The sequence below is a fragment of the Syngnathus typhle genome, linkage group LG3, assembly GCF_033458585.1.
Source record: "Syngnathus typhle isolate RoL2023-S1 ecotype Sweden linkage group LG3, RoL_Styp_1.0, whole genome shotgun sequence".
Taxonomy (NCBI): Eukaryota; Metazoa; Chordata; class Actinopteri; order Syngnathiformes; family Syngnathidae; genus Syngnathus; species Syngnathus typhle.
Genome location: NC_083740.1, coordinates 1815415 through 1833694, shown reverse-complemented (window position 1 = coordinate 1833694; position 18280 = coordinate 1815415). Strand labels below are relative to the sequence as shown.

The 18280-nt window shown below is 46.1% G+C and overlaps 4 protein-coding genes across 5 annotated transcripts in view; 2 read left to right on the top strand and 2 right to left on the bottom strand.

Annotated features, from left to right (window-relative positions):
* Positions 1-2979: 2979 nt before the first annotated feature.
* Positions 2980-9715, top strand: fhip1aa (FHF complex subunit HOOK interacting protein 1Aa). Its single transcript, XM_061275494.1, has 11 exons — positions 2980-3119; positions 4755-5423; positions 5953-6111; positions 6177-6263; positions 6349-6516; positions 6747-6826; positions 6895-7064; positions 7138-7944; positions 8016-8194; positions 8271-8391; positions 8915-9715. Exons 1-11 carry the CDS (start codon positions 3012-3014, stop codon positions 9094-9096), a joined length of 2730 nt encoding a protein of 909 aa, XP_061131478.1. The 5' UTR covers positions 2980-3011; the 3' UTR covers positions 9097-9715.
* A 62-nt stretch (positions 9716-9777) lies between these two features.
* On the bottom strand, positions 9778-13486 carry gatb (glutamyl-tRNA(Gln) amidotransferase, subunit B). Its single transcript, XM_061275508.1, has 13 exons — positions 13308-13486; positions 12951-13104; positions 12762-12875; positions 11672-11870; positions 11472-11594; positions 11259-11372; positions 11080-11164; positions 10966-11010; positions 10698-10890; positions 10498-10631; positions 10353-10431; positions 10139-10276; positions 9778-10009 (listed from the first exon to the last, which is right to left on the bottom strand). The coding sequence occupies exons 1-13, from the start codon at positions 13448-13450 to the stop codon at positions 9875-9877; spliced, it is 1656 nt and encodes a 551-aa protein (XP_061131492.1). The 5' UTR covers positions 13451-13486; the 3' UTR covers positions 9778-9874.
* A 48-nt stretch (positions 13487-13534) lies between these two features.
* dctpp1 (dCTP pyrophosphatase 1) lies at positions 13535-14286 on the top strand. Its single transcript, XM_061275515.1, has one exon. It carries the CDS (start codon positions 13622-13624, stop codon positions 14078-14080), a length of 459 nt encoding a protein of 152 aa, XP_061131499.1. The 5' UTR covers positions 13535-13621; the 3' UTR covers positions 14081-14286.
* A 182-nt stretch (positions 14287-14468) lies between these two features.
* LOC133152011 (uncharacterized protein K02A2.6-like) overlaps positions 14469-18280 on the bottom strand; it is a 28704-nt gene continuing 24892 nt past the window's right edge. For both annotated transcript variants that reach the window (XM_061275487.1, XM_061275490.1), the window contains one exon: positions 14469-15560. In XM_061275487.1, coding sequence (XP_061131471.1) covers positions 15482-15560 — 79 coding nt within the window. In that variant the 3' untranslated portion in view covers positions 14469-15481. The remainder of the gene's footprint in view (positions 15561-18280) is intronic.

The following is an 18280-nucleotide window of genomic DNA, read 5'->3' as shown; positions in this document are numbered from 1 at the left end:
TTTTAAAATAATTTGGATAGTCTTCTCTGATGACAAAATTCGTGGGACACTCCCTAAAATTCTTACAAATACCAAAAAAAAATTCCATTTCCTTGCCTGTTGATGTTTTACTGTTTTTTTTTGTGTAACGCTTTCCTAGCCACACGCCAAAAGAACATCTACTCTATGTAAAGTGACTTGAAGGCTCAAATATCAGGTGTGATGCAGGTGTTGCGTTACCTGCTGACGTCACACCGATTGACATTCCATTACACTCGAGGCTATGCTCCAAATGTCATGCTGTTTTATATTATAACATCGATATTATGTTCTAACATACTTGTTGCCTATTTTGGGATCACAAAAAGGCACATTTCTACATCCCAGTCTATGACGTCATCAGCATTTATGAATGGCTAGAATGATGCATCGTATGGACTTCATTGGAAGAATAGCTCAGGTCCCACTAATGTCAAAAGTCACAGGTTCACGAGTGTTTCATAAAAAAACAACAGTGAAATAAACTCACCAGGGGGAAAAAAAAAAGGTATGATGTATTCAGAGTAAATATAGCATTTGCTAAAGTATGTTTACAAAGTGCCATCAAGCAAGTGCAAATAACAAAAGTGCAAAAACAATGCAGATTATGTTCAATTGTGTAACCATGTAAAAGCCTTTTTGTTTATAAAGGTTTCAAAACAAAGTGCAGATTCATTATTGGATTATGTTTGAAAATTAAAACTATCACGCGACATTGTTGAGCAGCTGTCACCGAGCGGCTCAGCTGTTTCCCGAGTTTGGGATTAGCCTCCAACTCTCTCTCTTCTCATGACCGCCAATTCTTTTTGACTGCTTGCGTAAGCTTACAATTATTATTATTTTTTTATATTTCCTATGACATGTCATTTTTAACCCCTTAATCATAAATTTTATTTTCAAAAGACATTAAAAACTGAAAAAGGTTTGCATTTATTACTATATAAACCCAAAAAGGCAGTTTTACAAGCACCTTTTTGCGTAAGATCAGAATCAGCTTGAACCACCAGCGATATCTGACAAACATATTTTGCATTATGTACACACAAAGGTTGCGTAATCAATTAGCACACAGGCCTCCGCCCAGGCCAAACAATCAACCGGTTCTTCACAGTTTCATGAAAAGAAGTTAAATAGTCTAAAATTGGATAAACAAAGAAATCTGGTTCCTTTTTAAACAGAGTAAAGCAAATATTTGACACCGTTTAATCAACATTTGACTCGAACGCCACCATCCCCGTCCCATGGCCATTTTTTTTTAAACCTGTGAGTAAGACATCATGCAAACAAGCCTGCAATGAGATTCCCGAGGGAGACAGAAGCCTTTTGTACACCCGGCCGGCCCGCCTCATAGAAAGATAAAATGATGTCATCGCATGGCTGCATACAATCTGTCAATTTAGCTTTTGCCGCCGTGTGAGTGTCAAGATAGCGAGCTCACAGTTTCAATGGGCGGAATCTTCTTGACCTAGCACGTTACTGGATGACGAACAGACGCCATCCTGAGACCGGGAGGGTAAAAGAATATTAAAATATTACGGACATTAATAAGCTAACATATAGCATTTGCCTTCCCGCTGTGTTGCTGACTGGTTGCCCTGCAGCAACTTCACGTGTGGCTTTAAATATTTGATCAGCCGCTATCGCCTCGGTCGCCCTGGGTGTGTCACCATGGCAACTGCCTAGGAACTCTTCAATGCTTCCTCTGATTAGAGATTAATGATAAGTCAACAGAAAGATAGTTTTGCAAGAATATTATGGGTGTGTCCTTTTCTTCCTTGCCGGGAGCTTTTTCGAGCACAGCACACCTGTGCAAGTGAAAGCTTGTCGAAGTTGCGTTGGCCTTTTGTTTGTTTAAAGCTTGTGTGCATTTTTTTTTTCTGCTTTGACTCTGCAAACAAACCTGGATACTGGGCAGGTGACTCAACTCGCACATTTCTAATTGATCTTTTTTTTTGTAGCACTCTTAATTAAGCAAACTAACGAAACTAATGTAATGAATGCACATGCAATATAAAATATTCGAAGCAATCCAACAAAGGCGCCGATTACAATTTCCAAGACGCAGCCGTCCAGTTGTCGTCTATTTATTTTACCGCTCATTTGACATGAAAGCGAACGACACATGACACAATTCCCACGATGACCCCCACGACCCCACCCCCTAACAGTAACAACTTGGCGCTAACAGTCCAGGACAATGCTCTTATTGTCTTCCCGGCCTGGAATGTTGAGGACTTCCTTAAAGGAATGCGGTGATGAGAAAGTGCTGACGTTTCTTTTTTTTTTTGAATTTTTTTTACTGGCTAGACGCTCCGCCCACTGCACATGTGGAAGTCGTCATCTTTCACCGTGGACTTTCTCTCAGCCGTTTCTGCGGAGTCTCCTCCCCTAGCGTCCACGTGCTTCTCGGAGCATCTTACTCACGTCCAGTCATTTCCCAGCACGCTTTGCCTCCCACACTCCTCACGCAAAACCATTCCCAAGCTCTCTCTCTGTTTTTGTTTAGCCGCGCGAGGACGTCTTGTTCGGCCGAGCTCAGCGTTTCTACTTGAAGATGCTCCGACCAAGGTAAGACCACAACAACATTCCTTTCGTGGGATTCCAAGCAGATGGGAAAGATTAGAACGCCCTTGGTGGGAATTCAAAATGGGACGCTGTGATTGGACAAGAGGGGCATTTAGGAATTTGCTATGGGGATGTCAAAAGGAGGCCTGGGCTACTCCAAAAAACAATTTTGACAGCTCGGCCACCAAACGAGCTCCTCGGCCCAGTCATGTGACTTTGCGTGTTATTGTTCCCGCATGCCTAGCATAGCTTGCATAGCGACAGCGTGGCGGGAGAACAACGCACGGCGTTGTTCTTCAAGGCAAAAAGCTCCACTGAGAGTTTTTGTTTCTGCAGGTCCTCACCGGTTTGTCAGTGTTCCGCAGTGACAGCGTTTGGGGATGCTCTTCTATGACATGGTGAGAAAGTGGTAAAGAGCGGTCGCCGCCATGACCTCTATGGTCGCCAACGGAAACCAAGATGGGCCGTCGTCGGTGGCGATCCGAGGGGCGGATCCTGAGACGTGCATGATTGTGTTCAAGAACCACTGGGCTCAGGTAAATGTCAGCAACATCTACTGCACAATGTGAAAAAGAAATTCAACGTGGCTATCAGCAAAAACTAAATATTCAGATATCAAGGATAGTTTTTATAAACATTTTTTTTTTCAAATTTGGAGGCTTTTTTTCTGAAATTTTTTTGCTTGTTTTCTTTTCGCAATTTCTTCCCCACTTCTTTTTTTTTTTTTTACCTGGGACAATCTTCAGTCAATTTATTTCCACGCTTATCGTCACGAAACCTTTCTAAAAACCTCTTTCCGATTTTTCCTCTCTTTCGACTTCACAGCATTTGATTTCCAAAGAACCACAACAGTCCGTTAGCGTGCCAAAAACAACAACTCGGCTTTTGCCTCTTCCACGTCTTGACAATGAACATAAAGTATTCCTATTCCGTCCTCAACTCCCACAGTCTCCAGTCTGCGTTGACATCATGAGAAAATAATTGTTGCTTTTGAATCTTTTTGGGGAGGTTCAAGTAACGCTGCCTAGTCATTAAGGCGAGGCCCCGGTGAACAGTATTTGTCGCTCCGGTGACGGCACAAAGTGCTCCGGCCGTGTCCCGGCAACACTTACGTGCTGCGGGATTCTCCTGCCAGTGGAATTTTGGCAGTGTCTGTCTCAGCTCGCTCGCCCGCCCCTGTGGGACACGCTAACGGCGCTACGCCCACATCAACGTATTGACATGTTACTTTGAATCGAAAAAAATAATACATATTTTGCACGCCTGATGTTCTTCCTCCTTGTATCTTTTCCAACGAGCTTGGAAATTTACAAGGGGGGAACGCCCGCAAATTCGAACAATCTGACTTTTGGCATGAACATTTTCATTCCAGATGTGAAAGTTGAACGCTGCTCAGTGTTGATGCCGGCGCGACTCAAGACATTTTGTCTTTTAGATAAGTACTGTATGCTATATTTAAATATTAGAATACATTTCTTGGTCTCCCTACGGGATGTAAACATTTTGCAGTGGCCGTTTATTCCCCGGCCGGGGCTCGGCTCCCAGCAGGCTCCCGTTTCCATCGACCCACTTGCGTTTGTTGCCACAGCAAAAGGTAGAGGAGGAAAGAGGCGGAGTCTATTGAGCGGCGTCCATAAAGCCCGCAAGGGAAGGAAACAAAAGACAGCCTTTGCTCAATTGCTAGCTTACAGTTAGCAAATCATGTTTGATTATTAACCTGTCAGCATGACGAGCGATTTACAGCGATGAGATAAAAGGTAATTGTTGTTTAAACAAAGCTGCTTTCTGTTTTTCTTACTAACAATGCCAACGTCACTCTGCTCTTTTGGAGTTACTCGACGGTGGAAACGTTTTTCAAACACGTTATTGGGAGCGTTTTAGTGGATTGAATCGTTTATACAGGAGTTAACTTAAATATTAAAGTACGTTCACAGATTGTTTCGGTCATATTGTACACGAACACTTTGGCCTACTACGCAACTGTATTATTTCAATTGAAGTGTTTTTTTAATTGTACACGAACACTTAGGCCTACTACGCAACTGTATTTTAAGGTTGGTTATTTGATTTGAAGTGTTTTTGGAGGTGGTACGAGATGTAAAAGGTAGACCAAATGTACAACATAAGATTTGAAGTTTCTTACCTCAACTCTGGTTTCTTCTTCCTCGCAGGTGGTGAAGATCCTGGAAAAACACGACCCGTTGCGCAGCGGCGCCTCGGCCTCCGCGGCCTCGCCGGGCCTGGGCGGCGGACCGCGCTTCGGCCCCGTGCCGGTGGACGAGGCCAGCGCGGTGCAGAACTACGTGGAGCACATGCTCTTCTTGCTGATGGAAGAAGATTGCGGGAAGGCTGGCGCCATGGGCCCCATCCTGGAGTTCGTGGTGATGGAGAACGTCATGGAGCGCCTGTTCGTCTGGAGCCTGCGCCGCGAGTTCACCGACGCCATGAAGCTGGAGCAGCTGAAGATGTACGAGATGCTGGTGTGCCAGTCTCGCCAGCCCCTCCTGCACCACAAGCCGGTGCTGCGGCCGCTCATGATGCTCCTGTCGGCGTGCTCGGGCCCGGGGGGTACGCCCGACGTGGAGGCCCAGCTTGTGCTCCTCCTCCACCAGCTCTGCTGCGTCCTAGCCAAGGACCCGTCCGTGCTGGAGCTGTTCTTCCACACCAGCGAGGACCAAGGCGCCGCCAACTTCCTCATCTTCTCGCTGCTCATCCCCTTCATCCACCGCGAGGGGGCCGTGGGGCAGCAGGCGCGAGACGCGCTGCTGCTCGTCATGTCCTTATCGGCGGAGAACCAGCGGGTGGCCGAGCACGTGGCCGACAACACCTTCTTCTGTCCGGTCAGTGTTTGTTTAATTATGCTAATCCCACATCCACAATGCTAAGCCTCAGTCGTGGCACAATAGAAAAAAATATATAAGCAGCTTTTAACAATGGCTAACCCTGAATGACATGGGCTCGTCTTAGCTGGTCGTACAAGGATAATCACACGGAGGATAAACTGCCAGTGATGCTGTTGTTTCTCCAATTCATGCTAATTCAGGTCACGTAAACGCCACATGCTGTGTCGCTAACTGCCAACAACTCATTTTAGCTGTTAGTGTAAATTGATTATTGCTTTTTCTGTTACTACCGTAATTTTCGGACTATAAGTCGCGTTTTTTTCCATAGTTTGGGTGGGGGGGCGACTTATACTCAGGAGCGACTTATATACATATATATGTTTTTTTTTTACTTTTTTGGGCATTTTATGGCTGGTGCGACTCATACTCCGGTGCGACGTATAGTCCGAAAATTACGGTATCCTAATCACTCAAGTGGACCTTTGTGATGAGAAACACGGAATAATCATCTTACCTTTGACCTCAGGTTCTTGCCACGGGGCTCAGCGGTCTGTATTCGTCTCTTCCCACCAAGCTGGAGGCCTCCAGTGATGAATGGCACTGCCTGCAAAGAGACGACTGGCTCCGCATGCCCTCGTTAGTCCAATTCCTCAACTCCCTGGAATTCTGCAATGCTGTCATTCAGGTAAAAAAAAGAAAAAGTTAAACATTAAAAGTCAAATATCGCTAACTCCTCTTTCAACTTCCCAGGTGGCCCACCCTGATATCAGAGACCAGTTGTTGGGCTACATCTACAACGGCTTCCTCGTGCCTGTACTTGCTCCCGCTCTGCACAAGGTTCATACCAAATTTTTTATTGTTGCTTTTTTTTTTTTTTGGTTTGGGGTTAATGTCACGTATTTTGGGGTGTTTGGTGGCGCAGCTGACCCTGGAGGAGGTGATGACCACCACGGCTTACCTGGACCTGTTCCTGAGAAGCATCAGCGAGCCGGCCCTGCTGCAGACCTTCCTGTCCTTCATCTTGCTGCACCGCCACGAGAACGTCCACATTTTGGACACTCTGGTCAGCCGTATCAACACACCCTTCCAGGTATGCCCTCCGTGCAACATCAAATTTCACTTACCGTAATTTTCGGACTATAAGTCGCACCGGAGTATAAGTCGCACCAGCCATAAAATGCCCAAAAAAGGGAAAGTCGCCCCCCCCACCCAAACTATGAGAAAAAAACGCGACTTATAGTCCGAAAATTACGGTAATTGTTGTGAGGAAAAGATATTTATTTCTGAGACTCACCACACACCTGGAATGTTTTCCTCCAGTTGGGCATCGTGTCGCTGGCACTTTTCCGCACGCTCATCGGTTTGCACTGCGAAGATGTCATGCTGCAACTCATCCTCAGGTGAACTTCTGGCTCACAAAAAAAACCCAAACCTCAGAGTGTTGTTGACACAACACATGTATCACCAGGTACCTGATCCCGTGCAATCACATGATGCTAAGTCAGCGGCGCGTGGTGCGGGAGCGCGACTTCTACTCGGCGTCGGCGGCCAAGATCCTGGCCTTGACGCCGTCCTGCTGCTCGCCCGAGCGAAGCCCGCCGCCGCTCCGACAGTTGGAGTCCATACTCTTCTCCAAAGGTCAGTCCTTTATACTTCAAGACTGAAAATGTAGAAGACATTTTCCATTCAACACGTCCGTCTTTCCCCAAAGTTGAAAAAGACGGCGTCTCGGTCGAGGGCGACCCCGCCGGCAACTCCTCCTGCACCATCGGCTCCGAGATCTACTTGGACGTCAGCTACCTCCACTACCTGGACGACGCCCACGAGCGCATCGCCGCCTGCATGCGGGCGTGCCGGGTGTGGTCGGCGGCGTACGACGGCGAAGACCCTCCTCCGGAGAAATACCAGCCGGGCGTCCTGGAGGACCCGGCGTCTGGGATGCGTTTTCTACGGACGGCGCGGCAGCATCCTCGGACCGGGCTACCGGCCAACCAGTTGGAGCTGGAGTGGGACGACAGTTACGACGCGTGCTCGCCAGGAACTGCCGAACCCAAAGATGCGCCGATGTCGCCGCCGCCGCCTTCCGCCGAGCACCCCAGACACATCGAGGAGATGAGAAAGTCGGCCATTTTGCTGGTGAAGGGCTCCTACATCGAGGAGAACGAGTTCCAGGATGACGTCAAGGTCTACGATCTGGTAGCTAAAAAAGACACAGCAGCCGCTGAGGACTCCGAGCCCCGGAAGAACGGACTCACCCAGAAGCGCCTGGCCGAGAATGGCAAAAGTCCCACCGACTCGGGCGTGGACCTCCTGGCCCAGTACGAGGAGCTCATCCGGACGTTTGATGGCGACACGGGCGCTAAAGCTGCGAAAGAGGCAAAGAGTGCCGACGTGGCAGAAGACGAGGAAATGGACTTCACTTCTTTCTCCGCAGAGACGCCAGACCCAGAGAAGCTGCAGGCGCCGTTTGGGTCGGCGTTCCACGGCTCCGCCAAGAGTCACTCGGCACCTTTTACAGGTTAGTTGCTTGATTTGGATCGTTGCCGATAGATGCGGTCTTGATCATTAACGCCGCCGGAACGTCGGCAGGTCCGTTTGTCAGCGTCCTGTTGTCACGCCTGGAGAATATGCTGTCCAACCCGGTGCACGTCAACCTGTTGCTGACGGGCATCCTGGCTCAGCTGGCCGCGTACCCTCAACCTCTGCTGCGCTCCTTCCTCCTCAACACCAACTTGGTCTTCCAGCCTACCGTCCGCTCGCTCTACCAGGTAACGCGCATCCCAGCCGCACCCGAGGTTCAGTTTGATTTGGCACGCTTTAGTCCTGGATTGATTTTCTCGACAGGTTCTGGCCACGGTGAAGAACCAGATCGAGCAGCTGGCTGCGAGCAGTAAGGACTTTCCCGAGATGATTGTCGCCGCCCAACATTGGCTCCTGACCAGGGACACTCTGTATGGAGAAGCAGGTGAAGGAGGTTTTTATTTTTTGTGTGTCACAGATAAAACAATGGCAAAATTCTAGAGGTAAATATTCAAAGATTGTGTACAGATTTTTTAGATAGAAATGTGAAGTTGGCATGGAAATATATTTATCCTCTCCAAAAAATATTTCAGCATCCTTGTGAGCCGCTTCATATGGTCCCAGTTGTACTAATTCTTATACAGTACTGCCCCCTAGTGGCCAACGTGGGAACACCACAAACTGTTCAATCCCATTTCAATTTTCATTTATATTTAATTCTCTAAATTGTATGTAATCTTATATTTACTCTTTTTAAGATACAATATTATTATATCTAAAATTCTTTATTTACTTTATTTTTAACTGCTTGCATCCACAATAGGATTAAAAACCAAATTCATACAAGTGTAGAAATAACATGGGAGATATTTTTCAAGTGTGACAATCTTACCTGTGCAAAATAAATATTTTGCTGCGTACCGCTCGGGCGTACACGGACCTAAGCATATTGTTCTCATCCCACTCAGACAAAAACAATCGAGTGCGAGGCGGCGGCATCCTGAAGAGCTCGCCGCCGCCGCAGCCCAGGACCATCCCTGCCGAGCGGACCGACGTGTTTGCCGCCGTCCTCTTCAGCGAGTTCCTGAAAGAACTGGCCGCCCTAGCGCAGGAGCACTCCATCTTGTCTTACATTCCCATGGAAGAGTAATTCAACTCCTTATGTGAAATCTTTATTTTTCTATCATCTTTTTAGGCCACCAACCAAAGATCTAAAAACAATATTTATGGCCCTTTAATTCAATTTTCTCAGGGTGGGCGGCCATTTTGGACTCTGGCCAGACCTAGCGTTAGCGATATTAGCATCAGCGAGCACAATCCAGCTGTAGTGTGGACTGTCTTCTTCGGCGCAATGGCGTGGTCATTTTGAAAACCTCGCAAATTGCCGTTTCTATTAATATTATTATTTCCTATATCTCAGTCTATGATTGAAGCCATGTTTCCTTTACTTTCGGTCACTCTGGCCTATTTGATGATTTGTACATATTGTCACTATGCAAAATAATACGAATGATAAGCAATATCGTCTTGTAAGGTGGTCGGGTCATTGAAATGTTTCTGATTTGTGGGCTGGGGTGGGTTTATTGTGTTTTATTTATCATGACACCAGTTGGCACTGTCTGTTACAAAGCGGTCTTTTCGCAAGCGCCTTTTTAAAAGAGACTTTTGGCATTTGTTTCCTATTTCAAAATAGTCTCCAGGTATCTTGATAGCGTCTTGCAAAGATGTCTTTTTGTAGGGGCGAGCAATAAAAGACAGTTTCAATGTTGTGCTTGTTTTGTTAATGTCATTTCAATGCTTAGTATAAATATATATATATATATTTGACTACTTTATAGAATATAAATCAAGACTTTATTAATTATGGACAAATAAATAATTTGTTCCTTATATACATGAATTCAATGGATATGGATGACCCAATCCCCTCACCCCCTTTTTGAAATCTTGTCCAGCAGAATCTTACGCACCGTCATCGGGTCGGCTCGGCCTTTGGTCTCCTTTTGAACAGACCCCATCAGCTTGTTCAGAACTTTTTGGTTGCCTGCTTGGAAGGCCTGCACCTAAATGCAACAAGGGTGAAAAAAAAATTAAAATACATTTTGGGGAGGGGCATAAATATACGCCATAGAAAATAATAGTGATTATTTCTTGATCATTAAAATGGACAAGATGTGTCGGCGACTCCCAACCTCGTGTGGATGCGAGTCCACGACCTTGGCGCAGACCTCGTGCAGCTGCCCCACATCACTAACAAGACTCAAGTCCAACTCGCTGACTATCTCAACCGCCGTCTTCGCACCCGAGTGCCTCCACATCTCTTGGAACACCTGACACGTATCCGCACACACACTCAATGAGGAATCCTAACCCTCGTGTGTCCATGCTGTGTCTAAGTTAATTAACCTGCTTGGCCACTGAAGAGGAGATGCGCCTCGTTTCCAGGAGTTCCAGCAACTGGGCCATGGAGGATGGAGACACGGGACTGAAATCACAACCAGGGCAATTGTCGCATCATCACGCTCCTTTCATCTTCACTGGAAGTTGTCACCTTTGGCTGACGTTCAAGTCTCGCTGTTTGAGGAGTGCCAGCAGCTCGTTGGTCACCCAGCCAATCACGTTCCTGGGCTCCCGGCTGGTGGCCTTCAGCACGCGCTCAAAGTAGTCCACCAGGCCGTCCTCGTTCTGCAACGCAATTTCGCTGCTTCCGATAAAGCCATTTTATGTCAACAAAGTTTGAGCGTGACTGACCAGGAGGGTGAGGCTGTGCTCGGGCAGGATGCCGTACGTCTTCACCAGCCTCTCTCTCCTCACAGCGGGCAACTCGGGAAGCTCGACCCTCAGACTCTGCACCACCACCGCCTGTTGGACGTCGGCGCCCGACGGAACGGAGGCGGGGTCTTCGTACACCACCAACGGCGGAAGGTTGGGCTCGGGCATGAACCTGAAGTGGGGCGGACGCGGGTCACGTGACGGAGACTACCTGACCCATTACCTGATTAACTGACTAGAGTTTCACCTGTAGTCCTGGAGACCCTCTTTGTCCCTCATGGGCACTGTCGTCCTAAAAAAACCCAAATACTATTATGCACAAAGAATGTTTGTCAAAGTGTCTCATTTTCAAGAGGCACACCCGGATTTAGAATCATAGGAGCGGGTCTCGTTGTGTACACTGCCTCCTCGGCGCAGGACGTCCATCTGTCTCTGGATCTCGTAGTCTGGCTCGTGACACAAAAGAAAACGCAGCAGTTTTGGGAATTGGCGAACCCGTGGCCACTTTGAGGTCAATTCCGGTCGAAGCGACGCACTTACCGATAGCCTTGGCCAGGTAGCGGACGCTGTTGATGTTCTTCACCTCCGTCCTGACTCCGAGCGGCTCGCCGGGTCCGTGCACCGACACGTTGGCGTCCACCCTCAGCTGGCCCTCTGTGGGGAGCATTTGCTTTGGTGAACTCAAATATTCCCCCAGTAGTGGTCAGCATCTGTTGTAATTTCTAATACAGAGTGACAACAAGCGCGTCCTACCCGACATGTTTCCTTGACAGGTGCCGAGGGCCTGCAAGATGAGCTGAAGCTCCCTGACGGCCGCCGCCGCTTCCTCGCCGCACGTCATGTCGGGCTCCATCACCAGCTCCATTAGGCCCACGCCTGACCGTGACATCACATGGCTTCAATGTCACTTTCCTCCCTCGGGGGGGGGGGGCAATGGCGAAGGGGGCTCTCACCCGCTCGGTTGAGGTCGATAAGCGTCTGTGCACGGGCGTCATCGTGCAAGCTCTTGCCGCTGTCTTGCTCCAGCTGGATCTGCTTAATGCGGACGTTCTTCCGGACCACCTGGTTTCCTTTCTTGCCGCCCAGGAGGCTGTAGTTGAGCACGCCGTCCACCGCCACAGGACGCCGCTGCTGCGTGATCTGGTAGCCCGCCTGACGGAAAAAAGATAATACATCATTAACAGCACCGAGACCAGGTATTGTAATTTTAGGTATCGGGGTACTCGTAGAGACTTTCGCTTTTTTTTCTCTTGAAATGTTTCAGAAATGCGCACTTTCTGCCACTAGGGGGCAGTCAAACCAAACTGGAAAGACTCGTGCCGACACGCAGCATTAGCAAGATAAGGTTGGTGAATTCAAATGAAATTGGCAGAAGTAAAAAGGATTCTTATTTCTCTCCTTCGTGGCATAAATTGAACACCCACTCCCATTCGTGCTCTTCTACATCGGAAGTTGGGAGACATTTGCCGCAGAATAATGAGCACCAGTTTAACCTCACAGCCTTAAAACCACTCTGTTTTAATATTATGCTAAAAAAAGCAAAAAAAAGAAAGAAAAGAATTGTGAATTCCGAAAAAAAACAACTATTATAGGCTGGCTGCACCCGTTCATTAAAATGCAGCGGGCGTCTTGTTGCTTTTTCACTCTCAAGGTTTCTTCTTTTTTTTTCTTCCTGAAAAGCACGAGAATAATAAATATTTCAAGCGCTGCCCCCTCGGTACGTACGAGCTGCCCGCGTTGCCGTGGCAACTGTATCGCATAACGTGACTCATGCTCCACGAGCAAGGTGGTAGTGAAGCACAGTGGTGGGATTTCACAAACACAACGGCCTCAGCGGAAAGGAAAAAAAAAAAGAATATGAAAATGAGAATTTTCCAGATTGGAAGGGAAAAAAATAACCCCACCGGTCAACAGGAAATTGGAATCAGAGATGACTTGTTACACGTGGCTTCATACTAAATCTATAGTTGATGCTGACCGAAGGTTCTGAAGTGGTCTACCAAACATAAAGTAAGGAAATGACGTTTTGGACCGAAAACTCACAGGAAGATCGGCGTAGAAATAATGCTTCCTGTCAAAAAGCGACTTCCTGTTGATGCGGCAGTTGAGAGCCAAAGCCGTCATCACGGCTGCCTCCACACATCGTTTGTTCAGGACCTGGCGGGACCAAAACGCCGCTAATGATTATTGATGGACCAGAAATGAGTTTGTGATGCTTAGGACTGTTCTTACAGGTAACGTGCCAGGTAAGGAGGCATCGAAGAAGGACACGAGAGCATTTGGAGGCGATTGGAAGTGGACTGCTGAGCCGGAGAACATTTTAGTCTTTGAATGAATCTGGGCGTGAATTTCCAAGCCGACCACGCCTTCCAGCTGCATGGGAACTCTGCAAAGTGAACACACCAATCAGAATATTACTAGAAATGTCGAACATAATTTAAACTCGCAGTTATCGAGTGACAAAAGATGTTGCCAATCACGGCAAACTAGCCACTGTATAAAAAGTAATAGTGCAGCTAGCTTCTAAAGTAGCTAGCACATTAGCCACAACTCGAGCGCAATTTACTCTATTTTATCATCTTTACAAACCTTTTAGACTTGTTCTGCACCTGACATTCATATCGCGAAGATTCTACGTTTAATCTGCGGACTGTAAATGACATATTGGGACCCCATAACAATCTTTTCAGCATTTTGTAGCGAACTCTTGATGTAGAGGAGGAGGCTGCCATGTTGGTTTGTGAGACGCGGTGACAGATGGGAATTGTAGTTTTCCAACGCGCGCAACCGACGCGAAAGACTACAAATTCCAGGTCTTTAAAAATGACGTATTTCCGGTTGGTCTTTTGGCGGGAGTCGGACGAAGAAGACGAGTCCATACCTTTGAAACACGTTGCTTCAACATGATGGCCACAAACGGAAAGACATTCGACAATGGTCCAGTCAATGGAACCGCGCCGCACGCCGGTTCCTTGCCGGAGGACCACTTCACTTTCAGCCCGGGACCGAGCGTGGAGGACATCCGTCGCATGCAGGCAGAGTTCACCGACGAGCGCGACTGGAACAAGTTCCACCAGCCTCGCAATCTCCTCCTGGCCATGGTGGGCGAGGTCGGGGAGGTCTCGGAGCTCTTCCAGTGGAAGGGCGAGGTGGCAGAGGGCCTGCCCGACTGGAGCGACTCGGAGAGGGAGCAGCTCGCGCATGAGCTCAGCGACGTCTTCATCTATCTGGTGGAGCTGGCCGAGAAGTGCCGCGTGGACCTGCCCCAAGCCGTCCTCCGCAAAATGGCCCTGAACAGACTGAAATATCCCGCAAGCAAAGTGCACGGCTCGGCGAAAAAGTACACGGAATACAAGGACTGACTTTTTTTTTGTTTTTTTAATTTTGTGGGACTTTGGTGGCATTCAGATCGTTGTCGATGGTTTTAAATCGATCTTCAATCATTTTTTGGAAATTATGTAATATATAAGATCATATTGTGACAACAGGCATGTAAACAAGCCACTCATTTTTTGTTTTACGTGTGCCAAAGTGTTCTTTAACTTTGAATTAAAGAATTCACTTTTAATTTTGCAGGAGTCATTCATCTAGCAACCCGAAGCTACCAGACAGTGAACCAATTTCCAAATCATAAGTCATTTAGTATATTAAATGGAAAATACAGTAAATTATAAATAAAAAATAAATATAAATAATTATAAATACCATTCTGTAGCCATCTGCATTAAGACCCCACATTCCATCATAAAATTGACTTTTGACTGACAGCGAGGTGTTTATTACGGTTCGCCTCAACACTGATCAGTGTCGAATACGTGAACTTTGCATGGCTCAGCTCCAAATGAGAAAAAAAAAAATCGGAAGAATGCAAAGCTTTTTCCTCGCCTCCTCCACCAGTCCGCCGGCGTGCGAAAAACGCCGGATAGCCGGCGGTGACGTCCCGACGCAACTCGCTATCGACTGATCAAAGCGGGGCTGCAGGAATTGGACTCAAGAAAAGAAGCTTTTCTCCACTGTCTGCTCACATTTTGCACGCACAACCGATGAGGGGAAAAGTTCAATTAGGGAGTGTCAAATTCTTTCTCTTCATTAAAAAGAAAAATCTAGTTTGATGCCTTTTGCTCTCAGACACCTTATTAGGGACACCTGGCCTCATCTTATGGCATGCTATGCTATGCTCATGATGTGCATCTCTTAGAAAGCATAATAATGCACATTCAGTTTAAAATGTATTTGGATAAAACGTTTCCTAATGGCAATATTTTTACTCACATTTTACTAGATATGAAAACATTAGTATGAATGACATGCAAACGGAAATAAAAGTAAAGTCCGAAAGGCTCCAAATAAATTTACTGGAAGATCAATTGTGAGCAGTTTTGGTCCTTGAGATGGTGAATGGTGATAGTGGCGCGCATTGTACTTCAAATCTACTCTGTGAATGGCGGCCTCCAAGGCTGTCCTCCATCAAAGAGACTGTTGCTACGAAGCACTGTTGCTATGGAGGAGGCGGCGACGGATGCGTGCACGCACAAACACGGACAAACCAAAGGGGGGAGCCCTTCACTGACAACCCCAAAAAGTCTTCACCCCCCCTTGTGTGTTTCATTCCAGTACGCTGATGGCCACTGCTAGAAAGTCTAACCTTGCCTGAGTGATCAAGTGTGCAGCAGAAGCCAACTTGCCCTGGGCGCCTTTGTCCACGAAGCCGTTTGTCTCACAGCGGTTCTGTTCCTTTTTTTTTTTTTTTACTACCCGGGTCATCACACGGTCGCCACTTCTCTCTTCTTCTCCGTTTCTTCCCAGCCAAGGACTAGAGGAGCCTCGCTTTGCATTGCATCACTGTTGAGGAAAAGACAAAATGTCAGAAATATAAAAGGATAAATCAATATATACTATTACGATAACATTAACTGTAAAATGCTCACAAGTCAACAAAAGGTATTTTTAATCATTTGTTTAAAAAAATATTTTTAAAAATTATGAAAAAATGACATAAGAGTCTTACATTTTGTACTTTGAATATTGCTGATATATATTTTTCCAATAGATAAATAGATAATACGAATGTATTAAGTTTCCTTCTACAGAAAATTAGAAAAACATAAAATGTATTTGTATACATTTATGAAAAATACCGACATATTCCTTTTTTCACATAAATGTACAATTTACTGTAACTAATATGAAGTGGCTCCTAATTAAAATGAATTTTTCCAATCATTGTGTGTGTCAGGTTACATTGTCCATTGACAGGTTCCACCTCTCATCCACTTGAGAGCCCCCCCCCCATCCACACACAATAACACCAAGGGGAGGTTTGTATGGCGGCGTGACAAAGGGGGCCCCACACGACTATTGGTGGAGATAAATCAGCCCCTCATCTGGGACTAAAACTCGGCGTGACGTGTGTTTGTGGCTGTTTTGGTCCAGTGGCTGTTTAAGGGAGGGGTTGGGCCCACCATCTACAGGGAGGCCTGTTTAATTATTGTACACACCACTCGTCTCATATTACCTAATAATTGCTTTTCTCTGGCGCCGCGCGACGAGGAAATTGAGTTAGGGATCGATGCTTTCGCCACATATTTCATCAGTGGCACGAAGAAAAACAAAACATCGACAAAGGGGAAACATTTTCACGGTGGCTTCTTAAAGGATTTAAACACTATCAGAGAACAAAATGAGCGTCTCGTTCAGGGATGTGTGCTATTTATTTTTCATTGGGAGTGTGAAAATGGGCAATTTGGGAATTCTTCGGCATAATAGCAACAAGTGGCAGCGCTGCTCCATAGATGGCGCTGTCTCATTGTGCACGTGAAGAAGAAGAAGAAGAAAATTCAATCAATCAATAAAAAGGAAAATCAAATATGAAAAGTGGAATATAGCTATTTTAGATGAGCCAGATAAACAGTACCGTATTTTCCGCCCTATAAGGCGCACCTAAAAAGCTAAATTTTTCTCAAAAACCAACAGTGCGCCTTATAGCCCGGTGCGCCTTATATATGGACCAAATTCCTAAATTTAAACTGGCCCAAAGCATTGTGTCATGAAATCAATCATAAGTGGCCCGCTGAAGACTATGGATCATGACTCAAAAAGACTATGGATCATTATTTTATGATTATAAAGTAATTTGTTTCCGTCTGAAGTTGAAATAAAAAAGATAAAATGGAGAATGATTTGATTTGGATTACAAATCTGACATGATGCATTAATGGGGCGCCTTATATAAGGATAAAGTTTTAAAATGGGCCATTCATTGAAGGTGCGCCTTATAGGCCGGTGCGCCTTATAGGCCGGAAAATACGGTATATGGATTTATTTATTTATTTATTTATTTATTTATTTATTTATTTATTTATTTATTTATTTATTTATTTATTTATTTATTTATTTATTTATTTATTTATTTATTTATTCATGAAGCTGCAGCCCCTCCCCAAAGTAATCACATTTTCTCATTTCAACTTAAATGAATGCATGTTTTTCCGTTATCCGAGCGCGTAACTTCCAAGGTGGGGGGTGGGGGGGGCTTGGCACTCTTGCCAAGATACGCACCCCCCTCTATTCAGTACGTGCCACTGAAGCGGTCCGTTCCCACCGCCAAACACAGGCCAGATGGGACGGGAGAGGCCCAAAGTGCTTCTATTGTCCTTCAGGGTGTTTTTTGTTGTTGTTTTTGTTTTTCTCCAAACTACTTCAACCCTTTTACAAGCTCCCATTAGTTCTTTTTTTTCCCCAATAAGAAATCAAGGAAAAAGCATTAATGGATGAAACCATCGAGTGAATTGGAAGGACTGAGCAACAAGACTGAAATTTACCCCAAAATGGCAAACTCCAATCAAAATGGCGAACTAATGACATTTCGATGATGTGAAAAGTCACGGGGGGGGGGGGGGGGGGGGGTAAAAAAAAACGCAATCTTGCCGCGTAATAAGGTGACAAAATATTCCGACAACACACCCGGATGGGAAAGTGGTGAAATTAGACTAACAGTCCCGGTGCGTTGGCGCTTTTAGCATAATTTTTGCATTTTTTTGCACATTTTAAGGAAAATTGGGTCGCAGCCACTCTGCGTAAAATGTTTGGATGAATAGGCGATTAGCAGCCTTTTTGGGCTGGTCCCTAAAGACCCTTGCATTTATTTCGCTCTGCTTGGATTTTTTTGTTTATTTCGCACATGGCCTCGAAAATAAATACAGAGCGTTTATGCTAACTAGCAAAGCGTGAGGTAAATCTCAACTCCAACATATTTCCTCGCCGCACGAAAAACTCAAGAATAGCTCCCTCCCGAAATTACGTTCAAGGTTGTGACCCAACAATGAACTTGTCATCACGCCTACCGGATGAATGAGCGGCAAGGAGCCCCCCCTTTGCCCCTCCCTCGTTAATGGCGGCCATCTTCCCAGGACCGGCTCCATTAATTCAGGACGGAGGAGGGTGACATTGTATCCGTAATGGCCGCTTTTATGTACGACAATAAAAGGCTAAAGGCTTTTTTTTTTTTTTTTTAGGGATGTTGTTTTCAGTCACCCAACATGTGATTCATTGCACAGACAGAC